Raw genomic sequence first — 14,807 nt, forward strand, 5'->3', positions numbered from 1 at the left:
TTCAAACATTTCAATATCATCTCAAAGCTGAGAGGGACTCAGATGATAGACGCTTTAGTTTTTTACTCTTCTGAACTCACAGAGTTCTGCTGTATCAAAAACTATGACTGTGTTGAAAATGGATTACAGAAGTTCTTAATTGATGCCAACTGGCAGCTGGAACGGACAACGGCTGTGATCTCCTGTACAGGCCAGATGTGTCACAGAGCTAGAGAAAGTGTGTAAAAATTGAAATATCGAAGAGGACGTGAAACAAGAAATGGAAATTACTTCCTATAATGAGATCAGGAAAGTAAACATCAATTCTAATTTACGGCCTTTTACTGTTGCACCAGCTCATCAAAATTGCTAACTGTAGTTTTCCTAATAACTACACTAACTACTACTTCCTTACTAAGCCACATTAGGATATTTAGACTCTCCCGAAGGTACAGACGCAGTTCCTCATCACACAACCCAAGTACTTTGTTTTTCCATGGGATTTTTGCCTGTTGATACCTGGAGAAAGAGAATTGGCATTATTTAACGAATCGCTGTTTTCCATTGTTTAGTAACATTTCCAGACCAGCACACTCTGTACCTATGAAAGTCTGAACTCCTTCCCTTTCATGTTAATTCTTCAGATTCCATGTTCCCAATTTCTGTGTTTGCCAACGTACTCTGAGAAGTTTGTTCTGGTTTTGATAAAGCATCACGTGACTTTGCTCTCAAGAATGGAGAAATCCTTAATTGCTAGGTGCATTTAAATAAAGTGCTTTGTCTAGGAAGGCAGGTCCGGTCAGCGGGAGCCGCCCATGGCAGTCCCTGCACACACAGGGAGATGCCAGGCCAAGCACGGCCACTGCTGCAGCAGCTCCTCTCTCAGGGGCAGGCTGCTCCTACCCATTGGCTCCTGAGCCCTGTTCATACTGCTTAAACTCTTTTTTTTTTTTCCTCCAAGCACCAAAGTTTGACTTTTTCATCCGTACCCGTAGCTCTGGGATTTGGGATGTATGAGGAATGGAGGTGAGCTCAGCAGTACCAAATAAATTCCTGCTACCTTAAGTTCCTAGCATCCACGCACAAACACTGTGAAACAGAAACCTCTGATCTACCTTTCTTAGATGGAGTGTTGCTTAGACACTGCACAGAAGTCATTCAGCAGGTGGCACACACTGCAGCTCTGAGTGCTTGAGGTTTTCAGGAATTAGACTGCTTTATTTTGTCACCTTGAGGGATACAAGTTAACATCAGAACATGTTTAGTAAGACACATTTGGGTATAAGTAAAAATTGTATAGAAAATATTACAGTACTTTATAAATTATTGCCTTGCACTGTTAAATATTTTGAAAAGGTAAACAAGCTAGCAGTGAAGGAAGAAAATATGAAACATTTCCACCTGCTGTTGGATTAGCCATTGATTTTTCTGACTGAGGATGATCTTCTCATTACCTGATTACTCTGATTACCAGACAACCACAAATTAATCTGATTCAAGATCCACTGCAATGAAGAAAAAATAAGACAAGCACCTCAAACTTAACCATGTCTTACTTACTGTGAGAATGACAACAGTCCTGTTTGGAAAGGCCACAGAATAAGGGAAATACAAACAGTAACCACTACACGTGTATTTCATATAAACCACAATATCATTGTAAAAGAAAGAAACAGAAATATATATATTCACACGTTCATACTCTTAGGTGCAACAATCTGTTGTGTACAGATCAGTGAAGTAGATTTGTTTTGTTTTTTAAGGTGGGAGCATTACGTTCAGAAAAGATAATCTTCCCTTCAAATACTCCCTTCAAAACTCTATCAATCTTCACCTCAATTCCTGCCTCTCTGTAGAGGGCTGGACAGGGTTTGATAAATACCACATTCACTACCAAGACTTTGCACCACAAAACTGAAGACTGGCTTAAAAATTAAAAATAAAAAAAAAAGGATTATAAGACTCAAGTTAGCTTTTTTTTTAGGATTAAAATGGCATCATTTACAAGTCACCTAGCAGGAGAAAGCAGAAGCAAGATAAATTAGAATCAGCCTAATTGCTAAGAAATGCCTTTGCAGCTATTTATAGCTGCTGGGGAACATAGAAATCTGTAATAAACTTCAGTGGTGAGCAGATTTACTGCTCAGGTCGTTCAGTACCTGATGAGAAGAAATGTTCAAGCAAACTGACTCACCAGAAGCCTTGTGGTGTCTCATCGTTGTTCATCTTGGAAGGCAAAAAGGTGGCATTCCTCTACAAGACTTTCAAGTAGATTATCTCCAAGATTTCTTCTGTTCATTTTCCTTTGGTGTTCCCTTGCTTATTTGCATACAGAAATGACTTTCAGGATCCCATCGATTTTTTACCAACTCATTTGCAGAAAACAAAATTTATGTTTTTCCTTTCTCTTTCCCCGGCTTCATGCTCACATTCACCACTGGTTGGTTGCACAGGAGAACAAACAAATGGGAAGAAGCAATTTTTTGAAGCTAGGTACTGCAATGAAAGAATCATATTGAACTGTACCCCAACCATGTCTGTGGTTGAGAAGTCAAATAAAGGCACCACACTTCTGGTAGAAATTAATAAAATGGCCATGGTAGGGAAGTCATCGATAATAAGAGTTAAAATCAAAACTATTGAAAATTAACTCATCTAAACTTTAGAGTGACCTAAAATGTAGATTAATTTAATCTAGCACTATCATACTAAAATGCACAAATAATTGGTTTGGGGCTACTTTATTCCTTTTTCAAGTAGATGCTCACATTTTGGGCTTGTCAAGACCCAATAAGACTCTCTAAATTTTAATTCTTCTATTACCTCTATTACTCAGAACAGCATTCCATTAAGTAACTTGTAAAGGATTCTCTGTGTTGGATCATTTCTCTGGGATTATCTCAAACATCCTAATCACCAACCTTTGAAGATCAGTAATTAGGCTCAGAACAAACTACTAGTGGAAAAAGACCATTAGCTTTAACAGAAGGAGCTCTGCAAGTGTGATAGATGTTAGGACCACGAATTAACAAAGCTGCTTTCGACTTACAGGTGAAGCCATGAATACCTGTCTGTCAGAACTACAGGTAAATGGCTCATGGACATAGAGTCAGGACACACTAACACTTAGGTCACTGAAACTGCAAAACATTTTTGAGAAGCTATTTAACAAGCTTATGGATGCACTACAGATTAGAAAATAAAGCTCTCGTATGTTTTCCCTTTCAGGAGAGAGAAACACTTGCAAGACATGGCAGATTTGATTCTAGGAAATTACATTTCTAAGCAAAAGAATCAAGTTGTATGAACCAGCAGTGTAAGCAGTCACTAGTTTTTTCACTCTAACACTGGCTGGAATAATTAAATGCACTTTTTGTTGCAGCCCCTGAATGGGGCATAACCCTTTCTAAAATAATTGCATAGTTTGCAATCTCCTATGGTTTTATTTTGTTTGTTTCTTTTGCTTTGGAGTCACATGGTAACATCTAACATGAGTTTTAGCATCCATCAAGACGTCAAGTGACTGAGCTCTTTAACTTAACATATGTTTTCAAGATAAGACCACAGTCTAATCACTTGCTCACATTACATTTAGGAAGCATACAAGATGACTCCAGACATGAAATGGAAACGTTCCATTTTTGAAGTATTTTTAAAAGAAAAGTTTGCCACCACTTAGAAAGCTTATTATTTTCAAAAGATTAATAAAATTATTTTCCTAGAACTTCAAGATTGAAAATCCAAATTGTAAATTCTGAGGATACTGCGAGGAACATGAAGGTGAGTAAAGAGAATCATGTCATGAGTCGCAAACAAAGCTTGACTTACATTTCAGCTTCTTTTCTGCCATACAGTAGAAGAATGACTGTGTAAAAAGGTAACAAATACACAGCTTTTTAACTATAAAAACAATCTGAGCTACCTTAAAAATGTGAAAAAAACCAACAAAACCACCAATCTGATGTCCCAACAGGAAGAAATATAAACATTTCAGCAGGTGTTTTAGATGGTCTGCGTTATTAAACTGGCAGCAGCAAGGAAGAATTCAATATGCATATGTCTTCCTACTGATTTATGCAAGGAATTGCATAATTAAGTTATAATTAATTAATAGAATTAAGAACATAAACTTGTAAAAATCAACCATGCTTCAGGATTTATGCTAAACAAAGTTCCCACCGAAGGCAACTACCATTAACTTCTGTGTACACCCACAACGCCCTGCTCAGAATGCAAGCTTTGAACAAACGGAACACAAGATGGGACAAGTTTCCTACATATAGAATGGAGGAAAATTAAAGAAAGGTCATAGTTTTTTTTAAAAAAAAGCCTGTATACACATATATCCTTACAACTTATTCTCAGAATATTCTGCTTCAGCTCTCAGAGTGAAAAGCCGCAGGGCAGCCCTACCTCTGCAACAGGTAGAGGTGCCCAGCAACCAGCAGGTGAAGCACCCAGATGCTACAAAACCTTAAAGGGCTTTGAATATTCTGTTCTTTTCAGTACTGTGAAGGGAGAAACAGGGTGAGTGCCAAGAATGGTGATAAACTGCAGTAGTTAGATTAAACATTTATTTTTCATATATTCACAAAATCTTCACAAAAGTATTGAAACTCAAAAAGAAATTAGACTTGAGTCAAATACAGAGATGAAATGTACAAGACAAATGAGCAGGCAAACTAAAAGGTCTTGAAAGTATTTTACTTCAGATTGAAAAATGAACAGTTCAACTGTTCTGTTTAAATAAAGATTTGCAAGATATACAGTATTTTATGAATACAATGCTGGTCATTTGAGGCAATGTAAAATACCTCAATTCTTCCTTCATGCTTTTTTTTTTTTTTTTTTCTTTTAGAAAGATACTGTTTACCAAAAAGAAACTTGAGCAGTCCAGGAAAAGCTATTTTCCATTAAATTTATGAAAACCATAAATTGAGGCAAACCTAAGATTCCCAATGGAATCAAGATTATCTTCCCGCTACCACCACCTTAAAATTATCACATGCTTATTGGAACACTAATATCTGCACCCTAAGAGTACATTTGCTTTCAACAATGAGGGTGATTCTTTTAAAAACACTTCAGTGTGGTAAATGCGATACAGATCTCTGCAGGTACTTAGTTTTGGAACAGTTTTGCTAATAGCAGCTAACAATACTGGATTAATATAATTTATAAATAATTGTTCCCTAAGCGGTGAACATAAGTCTACACATTCACAATAATCTAAAACAAAATAAATACTGTGATTATGCATAATGTGGTATAACTTCTACTAGTTTCTATGAATAAAAGCTCAACGTCCTGTGGATAAAATTATCTGATCAAATTAAAATATGAATCTAATTTCTTTTTTAAATATTGTCAAATTAACATCACTTAAGCTTAGTGTTCGAGTAACTGTTGCGACTTTCCATTCCACTTCTGGAATATATATATATATTTTCTTTCCTTTTTGAAGTAAAACACTTTAACACATTGATAATGTTTATTCATTTAAGTGATGACATCAGTTCTGGTCTTATTTGTGCATTTTTTTTTTTTTACTTTAAAAATCATTGCACTCATTAGTGCCCATCAAAGGTCAGGTTGGTCTGTAGAATTCCACAAACGTATATATATTAAAAAAAGAAAAGCTAACAGTACTTTTTATAAAAGCAACATCTCCAGAACAGCTGCATTAAATACAGCCATGTATGCCGGGTACAGACTTTCCTCTTAAAAGAAACATGTGAAAGTAAATGCCACTCAACATTTTACCACTGAAGTGTCCCAGCCCCTTTTCCAAGCGATACCTGCAGTTACACATCTGATTTGCACTCATGGCACCGAGCTTTCTGCAGCCAGGCTCACAACGTGACTGAACCAGACAAATGCGGAGTCTGAATTTAGTGATAATTACTTCAATGAAGAAATACTATGAGATATGAAAGGTTTGGGTTTTTAAGGCAATACAAAATATATTTCTCATTTGATTTTTTTTGTTTTTAATAATTATTAAGTGTAAATACAAAAATGCCTTGGAGGGGAGTGAGAAAAAATACTTTAATTGTAAAATTTACTTAAAGCTTCAACAGTTATCATCTCCTACAGGAGTTAGCAAAAATATAAAAGACAAAAAACAGACCTAGAATGGGGAGGGAAGGCACAAACAAAGAGGCATGGGATCCAAGCAGCCCAGGAATGCAAACGGCCTGTAGCAAACCGAGTTGTTTTGATTTTGTTTTTTAAACTAAGGGGGAAAAAAAAAGGGAAAAAAAAAAAATAAAAAAGAATCACCAACACCAACCAACCAGCCCTCCCCAAAGTGGCTTACATCAAAAAAAGAAAAAAAAAAAAAAAAAGAGGGAGGGAGGACCACTAAGGGGAGGAAGAGAAGGGTGCAACTATAAAACCCCACTGCCCTGAAATGATGGCACTCTAGAAAACAAGGTGAAGGTTACTTCTCCGAGATGACAAGCTCAGTGTCTACACAAAGTACAGCTACACTTTATACAAATGAAACATTTCATTTGTCACCATAAAACTTTCTTCCAGAGGAACAGCTTTTGCAGATCAAATGTTCTATTAAATCTTAATGCCAAGAAAAGAAATTCTGAGCAATATAACTAGTAATGTCTCTTTATATGGATGTTAAGATGACAATTCAGATTATTTTCCAAACTAATCCTGAGAAAAATTTATGTTTACAATTTAAACAGTAATGTTATGTAAAAAGTATTAACAAATCCACTATTACAAATGTCAGTTTTCCTATATGGTCATCTATATATACACAATAAAATGGTAAGTATATGCAAAAATAATAAAAAAATCATGCACAAATTACTTTCACGTTTAAAGGCTGGGTTTCCCTCAAAATACAATTTTTGCCTTTTTTATTTTTTTCCTATTTTCTGTGTTTTGTTAACCACCCCCTAGACACACTGAGTACTACCCCTACAGGTCAGCATGAGCTGATGGGAAATACATTTATTTTACATTCAAGCTTTTATATCCTAAATGACCCTGTTGTAGCATATGACTTATCAAATGAGCAGACTTTTTCCTTTTTTTTTTTTCCTTTTAAAATTTTTTGTTCTTTTTAATTTTTTTTCTTTTTTTTTCTATTTTTCTTTTTTTAATTTTTTTTTATTTTTTATTATTACTTTTTATTTTTGCAGTGATCAATCTTCATGATCCGTTCCGTGGCGAGCTGGGAAAAAAAAATGCAGTTGCTAATCAATGTCCGAACAGTCTGAAGCTCCGGAAGAGATCCAAGGAGTCACTATCAAACTATCCTGTAGCATGAGATCATTGCACACAGAAGAACAGTCATAAAATAGGCAACTATCTACAAAGGTCTGAAAGGGCTGCATCCCTCTTGTGTTTCCTCTTTTTGCCATGGAAATACTGATGGTGTGATTTGCTGCCTTGATGTTGTTTGTTTGTGACTGAGGTACCGTGGCTTGAGTTTGCTGGACCTTGGAAGCCTTTGTTAGAAGAGCGAAATAACCGTGCAGATCCATGCTGTAAAAAGAAAGAGAGCCCAGTAAGTCCATGGTAAGGAGAAAGTGTGGCAATTACACCAACCTATTTTGGGATAACAAGGACATCAACTCATGAAAATGAGTCCACAAAGGAACTGGCAAGGCAGAAGCTGGGCCATTGAGTGGCAGAGTAAAACCACAAATCTTTCATTTTGTCAGCTGCAAACAAATCTCATCTCTAGATCCAAACCACGCATGTCAAGAGAGTGAAGAATACAGCTCTTTGAATTTTGATAACGACAGAACTGTTCTATCTCACCCACTGTGCAACCCTCAAAAATGTGTTATACAGAAACAGAATTCCATAATCCAAGAAGAGATGAAGACTGCTCAAATCTCATAATCTATGCAAATTAAGACAACATTTCTTTAAGATCAAGACTAATTTTTTTACATCACATCTTTCTGCAGATGTACAATACCTCAGGTTGTGCGTGTTTACCTGCCAGTACCAGAACTGGCTCTGTGCAATAACACAAACATACATGAATGGCTTATCTAAGGCCTGTTTTTTTAAACTGTCTCATTCTTAGCTAGAGAACATCAGCAAACAGGAGGCAGCAAGTCTTCAAATTTACTTTTCAGAAATATTACATTAGATTCCAGACTATTCTTCATTCATTAAAATTGTCTTAAATTCTGAAGAAATAGAAAAATTTGAACTGCATATATTCAGAGATATACTGAATATAGAGGCACATTGTATTTCCAGACTACTGAGCTGTCACCAAAGTATTTTTCAAAAAGAGAAATCCCCTAGTGTATAAGCTGTTAGGTCTCACCATAGAGATATCTGAATTTAAGGGGAAAGGAAAAGGAATTTCATGTGTCAGCAAGCATCTCGATCTCCTTTACTAAAAGGCATTTCAATAAGGATCAACAACTAACGCTGCAGTCAGTCATTGTTTTACATACACATTTTTGCTTACTGTTATTTACTAAAGCATATGCATGTCCCATTATTTCTCATGTTTTGCAGTTAAGAATGGACTGACAAAATTTTTGCAAAAAAAGAGAATTTTTATAACAAAAACATGTACTTCTAACAAGTCTAGACTTCCCAAAATAAAGTCAATCCAACTGTCAGTACGTTTAAGACTGGAAAAAGCACAAAACTAAACTGGACAGAGAACTGGATGACTTAAATGCAAACAGTACTCAGTGTTTTTTAGTGGAACAAAGGAGAAAAACACAATATTTTCTTTCCAGAACAAACTATCCTTCCATAGAGGGTATGTGTAACACTCAATCTAGGCAGCTGTAAAATTTCAACATTTCACAAACCTGAGATTTGTTCGTGTTGCTGGATGTATTGCCTGTTTGGCTGTTTTGTGTTTTCCCACTTGACTGGGAGGATTCCAGTGATACTTCTTGTGACCCCACTCTGTTTGTTGTAGGCTGGCGACAACTCAATTGCTTAGAGGTTTTGCAAGGTGTTCCATCAGAATCCTTCAAAAAATGTAAAGTATTACTGAGTTTTTCTTAAGAACAAATGTGTTTTTCTTTAAGTAAGTGAGTTTTCCCTTAGAAATAAAGCTAGCAATGGATAAAACTTGAAATGTTGTTTATTCAACTTTCAGTTCAGAATTCTTACTGAGTGAACAGACTGATTTTAAAACATATTGGTGCATGATTCCAGTGTTGGAATCTAATATTTTTCATTTATTATTTTTTAAATAGAATTCTCATTCAAACAGATTTATTTCTAAGATATTTTCTGTTTTTCTTTTTAAGTATACAGATTAGGACTACCAGTCTTTCTAAAAAATATATCCATAAAAAAGGGCTATGTAGCTTTCAATCTACTGCACTGACTTTCTTACATGTGAGGCATCAAAAAACACACTGCAATTTACATGTACAAGAATTGCATAAGAGGGAATATCTTAGGCAAGTTAGAATTCTGGATGAAATATTTAACTCTGCTTCTATGCTTTCCAAATGTGTTCTGTGGCAATACCAATAAAGAAAACACAGTTTAAAATCAGAATGCAGAAAGCTTCCAACTTACTACATCACTAGAGCTGGACAGTGTAGATGATGACGATGATAAGGGACCTGATGAAGAATTTGAAGAATGTTTACTAAGTGTTTCTGAAGTTTTATTTCTAGGTTTTCCCAGTGCTTCATTCTCTTCAGCGAGATTGTTGTTGCATTTGTCTAGTTGCTGATTATCTACTATCAGTGTTACTCCATTACCTATTAAAAATGAGACAGAAGCATCAACATACATTAAGTGACATTAATTATTATTTTTTTCAATATATGTACCCATTCAGGTATTATGTATCTATTCTATCCAGCAGGACACAGACAGACATCTGTCCATCTGTACATACTTTTAATATATACAAGCACATTTGTATGATTGTGTGTATGTAGTCCATGCAGCAAAAATACTTTGCAGAGGCTATGGTGGATTACTGACAAGGTCCATTCTTATACATTATGAGAACAACCAACCATTACCCACAGTTCAGGATGAAAGAGAGATAAGGCATGGAAGAAGGCAGTTAACAGAGCCCAGATGTGTGGATTAATAGAACTGCTTTACAGCATGCTTAAACAGCACTCTATATTTAGCTTTATTTTAGCTCTAAATACTGTTCCTATGCACTCAGCATTCAGCAACTCCCAGCTGTTTTCTACTGGAGCTGCTAGGGTCATAAGAACTCCAAATAACTCTCATTGGCTTTGTATGACTCCCTCAACTGAAAATACAAGACAAAGAACTCTTATTTCTTAACTTCTACTTTAACAAATAAAAAGAATCAAACTTTAATCTAAACTAAACCTTCCAGGCGAACATTGCAACTGTCACCATTACCTTCCTAATATAAGGTTATTATTACTAAATAATTGCTTTGTCCCACATATCGCACCTTGGAGTTACCCCTGCTTCTTCCCCAGTAACTAATATCCACATTAAGGCTGTCAGGCTTTTTTGGACAACTTATACTGAATTGGCTTTCTAATAGATTTACGTAATACACGTTTATTGCACCACTAGCTTTATTTATATACAGCTTCATACGTCTCAAGAGGCAGATAAGTCATGCTATGGAGCTTGCAGGACCAAACTGCGGTTGACTGCCATTGCCAGTGGTACAGCAGTGCCACAGAGATCTACAGAGAGGTAAAACAGAAATGGCCCACTGGGGGCCATTGGGGAAATCACTAAAAATATCTTTAAAAACAAATAAAACCCCAGCCTAGCCTGAAGACCAGTATGTGCATCTTCTCTGATTTAATGGCTAACAGGAGAAGACTTTTGGTAGCTAACGTTCTAAAATTAATTGTAGACTACTATAATTAATTTGAAAATTTCCAGCTAGCACATACACCTACACCCAAAGAGAGTGACAACTTGTTACTGGGCAATGAAAAAAAGATTATTTTAAAATACATTTTTCAGTAAGATCTCTATATAGATCTCATGTGTTTCCATTTGTTAGTAATAACAAAATATCAATCACAATTCTTACTTCTGTTTTAAAGACTTATTTTACTTATATGGTCAATCCTTGTTTAAATACTGCTTCTGCAGGTAGACATTATGTTAAACGTTAAAAATAAAAGATGAACAAAAGGTAAAGATTTGGATTTTAACTAGCATTCCTAGTAGTTATTTTTCAAACACTATCCACAAAGGAAGCGTGACAATAACAACACGTGATTTAAATCTCATGTTTGTCAGGAGCTTAGTTTTGCAAGCCAGCACTGTTTGCAGACCTCCATACTAACCAAATCTAACACTGTAGAATAGTGATGCTATGATACAACCTTTCTTCTGAAGGTTTAAATTTTCTGGGTGAAAACACAAGAAAATCCATCTCCACTTCGCAAATAAACTGATATTAAGATGTATGCATCGCTTTACGTGGAGCAGAAGCAACAGAAAAATGTACATAATCAAAATATACAGGAAGTCTGTCCTGTATGCTTAGTCAAATCTTACCATTACATGAAGACTCAGTCCTACTTTGCATTCCCCACTGCTTTGATATCCAGTCTCTGTAGGTGGCCACTTCTTGTGTTACTCTAATGATTCTACCTAATATACTGTAAACCAGGAGAAAAGAAGAAAACTCCAAACAATTAATTTTAGGTACACAAGAACATAAGCAATTAATGTCTGAGATTTAGACTCATAAAATTTACCTTTCAGTTTCGTTGTTGGGATAATATTTAGCTATTGGGGAAACTGCATGGCTCAAAACAACATAGGCATAATCAAAAGCCTGTTTCACTTGCATGGCACCATATGAACTCCTCCCAACATCATTACCTTAAAATAAGAATATAAATAAATATATGAAACTGAAACCATGATTATCTGCTTTCCGACAGGGGACAGTTATGTTGTTTTGTTTTTGTTTTTAACTGTCCTTAAGTTCCATCTCACTACAGTTAAACTTTTACAATACAAGACTACTAGTGAAGCCTAAACATATGACAGAGTTTAGGAAACCTATAAATATTTACATGTATGGAAGTCGAAAAGGGTAAAAGTTCAATACAGGAAGAAAAATACAAATAGAAATAAAAATCATGTACTGCATGTATTACAAATGTAACAATACTATCCTGGGCGACAGTTAGATTGGAAGAACATACACTTTTTTCTAAAACTACTTCATTTACTATTTCAGAATCCAACATTCATGTTAACAACTGAATTTAACAGAAAAGTAACAAGACAGAATACAATTGCTGTGTTTACAGAATCACAGAGTGGGGGTTGGACTAGATGATCACCACAGGTCCTTTCCAAGCCCTACAATTCTGTGATTCTGTGAATGAGAAGAGTGGGCATAAGCATATGTTGTAAAGCACAAAGGTGCAACCGCGACAGAGGCAGGCACAGGCTTGGAAGGGACATACGCACACACAGCCAGCCCATATTCATCTGCATTGCTGCATAGCTGTCACAACTCTTGAGGACTGTAAAGTTGTTTGGTATGCCTTCTTATATCCAAATTTCATGACAGTAGCATAGGCACACTCTTGGATGGCAAGATAGCATTTGCTAGGAACATTTTAAATAAATAAATAAATAAATAGATAGATAAATAGATAAATAAATAAATAAATCACAACATTCGGAGCCCATCTCGTGTTCTCAGACACGAACAAGGCACTTCTTTGATTTTTGGTGGTCACTACACTATTCCTTGGTTTAACTCTCGAATTTAGCACTCTCTTTGTCAACAAAGAAAAGCATGGCTTGTGAGGATACCTGGCTGTAACGGATCTTCAATATACAGCATTGATGGTCTGTAGCCATCTAGCATGCTTTTTTGCACTTCGTCTTTGGCAACGTAAGAGCCACCATCCTTTATTCGGATTCCAGTCTTCAGATAATTGAAGTGACGTCCATATAATTCAAAAAACTCTATTAAAAGAACACCATAGTTGGCATTGGGTGTGCAGGCATCTTCTCTGGGATGCAGCTATTAAGAAGAGAAGAAAAAAAAACTTTCCTTAATACTTCAAGTGCCTGTAAGTCCTCTTCTGTTTACCTTTATATTCTTTTCTAATTCAAGGCAAGCACATTGAAATATAATAAGTAATACATAATTATAAAGCAAACATACCTGCATGTAGTAACTATTCTTGATAAAGCTGTCCTGCCTCTTTGAAACAAGACATAATCAAAGCTTTTATAAACTCATTACCTCTGTACAATAAGGCTGGCAAGTATTTCTGCCTCTATATTTGAATTTTAAATGTGTTTCTAACATTAATATACTTTGTATTTGAACTTTCAGTTTAGTAAGTCAACTTCAGTGCCAATGGCAGAGTTCACATACACACACACACAAAAAAAATGCTCCAGAATCAATTTGATCTTCAAAAACAGGATTTCAATCTGCAAAGCTATATAAATTAACCCCCTTACCATTAAGCACACAGTCTAAGAAATTACAAATTGGTTTTGTAATTGATATAAAACTTGACTGGATCAGTTTTTGCAAGTGGAGATGCCACTAGTTACAATTTAAAAAAAAAAAAAAAAAAAAAAGGGAATGGGTATGGGAAAGGTTTGGGTTTGTTTCAAAAACATATGCCTGTTATGTTCATTTCTTTTCTGCTCAGCTGTCAACTGAAAATTGCACTGAGCAAACACTGATCTCCAGTTCAAGGGTCAGGGTTAAAAGTAACTACAATGTGAAAAAGTACAAATATACACACAGACAGTGTATACACACAGTTAAACAATAAGATTAAATAGAAGAAAATAAAATAAGGCTAAAAGAGAGAAATTGCTACTTTGTACTTCTGCAGTGTTTTCTCAGCCTGAAATAACAAAATAGATTTAGCTTATGAATTCTGTTCTCTAATATTTAACAGAAAGTAAAATCTTTATTCTATACCAGGTTAAAAACCTAAACAAGCAAATAAAATTCTATTGTATTCATTTAACCACATACAGACGTATGATCTGGAAACCAAGTGTTATAAAGAACAGCTGTTCTTTATCTATCTATCTAACACTAACAGCAGCATGCTCAAGACCTGATCAATACACTAATGCATGTTCCAAACATCTCCTCTAATTGCAGAAGCAGCAGTATGGAAGACAGAATAGAAGACAGGTGTGGTATGACTATTTGTAAATGAAAAGGGGATGCAAAACCACAAACAAAAGGGACTAAATTATTAAGTTTAACAATTAAACCACATAATATATGCCCATTAGCACCAACAGTAATAGATTTCATTAAGCTTACCTGAAGAAAACTGACAGCCATTAAAAAAAGACTATAAGAACCAATTCCACCTGTGAATACTTCATTAAGGTCCCTCTGCAACAGGAACTGTTTCAATACTAAAACTAGATATGGTAATACAGGATATTTCTGAAAAAGAAGAATAAAAGTGTTAGGATCCCCTGATGCATATAAACAATTGATGCTAAAAAGCCTCACATATACAAATTTTAGGAGGAAGGTTTTTGTAAGCACACACAGACAGTACTAGACAGACAAGTACTCAAGGCTATTATGCCAAAACTGAGCAAAGAATGAAGACTTTTTTTCTCCTATAAAAATTCTATAGGTTGAAGTAGAAGACAGTGTAGAAGCAAAGTGAGTTACTTTCATACTTACTACTATACATACATAAAAGAATCAAAGATTAACAAGTTCAAGTCCATATATCTAGCTCATCAGCAACTGAGAAAATCCCCCAATACTTGGAAGTTACCTTGCAACTCAATAGCATTATCAAGACAGATGTACATTATTTCTAATCATTTTGATTTAAAGTGCTTGCTTTACTCAGACTTACAGA

General features: G+C 35.3%; 1 protein-coding gene across 1 annotated transcript in view; it reads right to left on the reverse strand.

Annotated features, from left to right (window-relative positions):
* Positions 1-4,542: 4,542 nt before the first annotated feature.
* Positions 4,543-14,807, reverse strand: part of TENT4B (terminal nucleotidyltransferase 4B) — a 38,192-nt gene continuing 27,927 nt past the window's right edge. The window contains exons 6-12 of the mRNA XM_090149946.1: positions 14,246-14,374; positions 12,751-12,964; positions 11,673-11,799; positions 11,470-11,573; positions 9,523-9,710; positions 8,796-8,960; positions 4,543-7,491 (exon numbers count right to left, since the gene is read on the reverse strand). Coding sequence (XP_090006072.1) covers positions 7,312-7,491; positions 8,796-8,960; positions 9,523-9,710; positions 11,470-11,573; positions 11,673-11,799; positions 12,751-12,964; positions 14,246-14,374 — 1,107 coding nt within the window. The 3' untranslated portion in view covers positions 4,543-7,311. The remainder of the gene's footprint in view (positions 7,492-8,795; positions 8,961-9,522; positions 9,711-11,469; positions 11,574-11,672; positions 11,800-12,750; positions 12,965-14,245; positions 14,375-14,807) is intronic.

This window comes from Phasianus colchicus, chromosome 13, assembly GCF_987193195.1.
Source record: "Phasianus colchicus chromosome 13, bPhaCol1.hap1.1, whole genome shotgun sequence".
In the NCBI taxonomy this organism is placed as follows: domain Eukaryota; kingdom Metazoa; phylum Chordata; class Aves; order Galliformes; family Phasianidae; genus Phasianus; species Phasianus colchicus.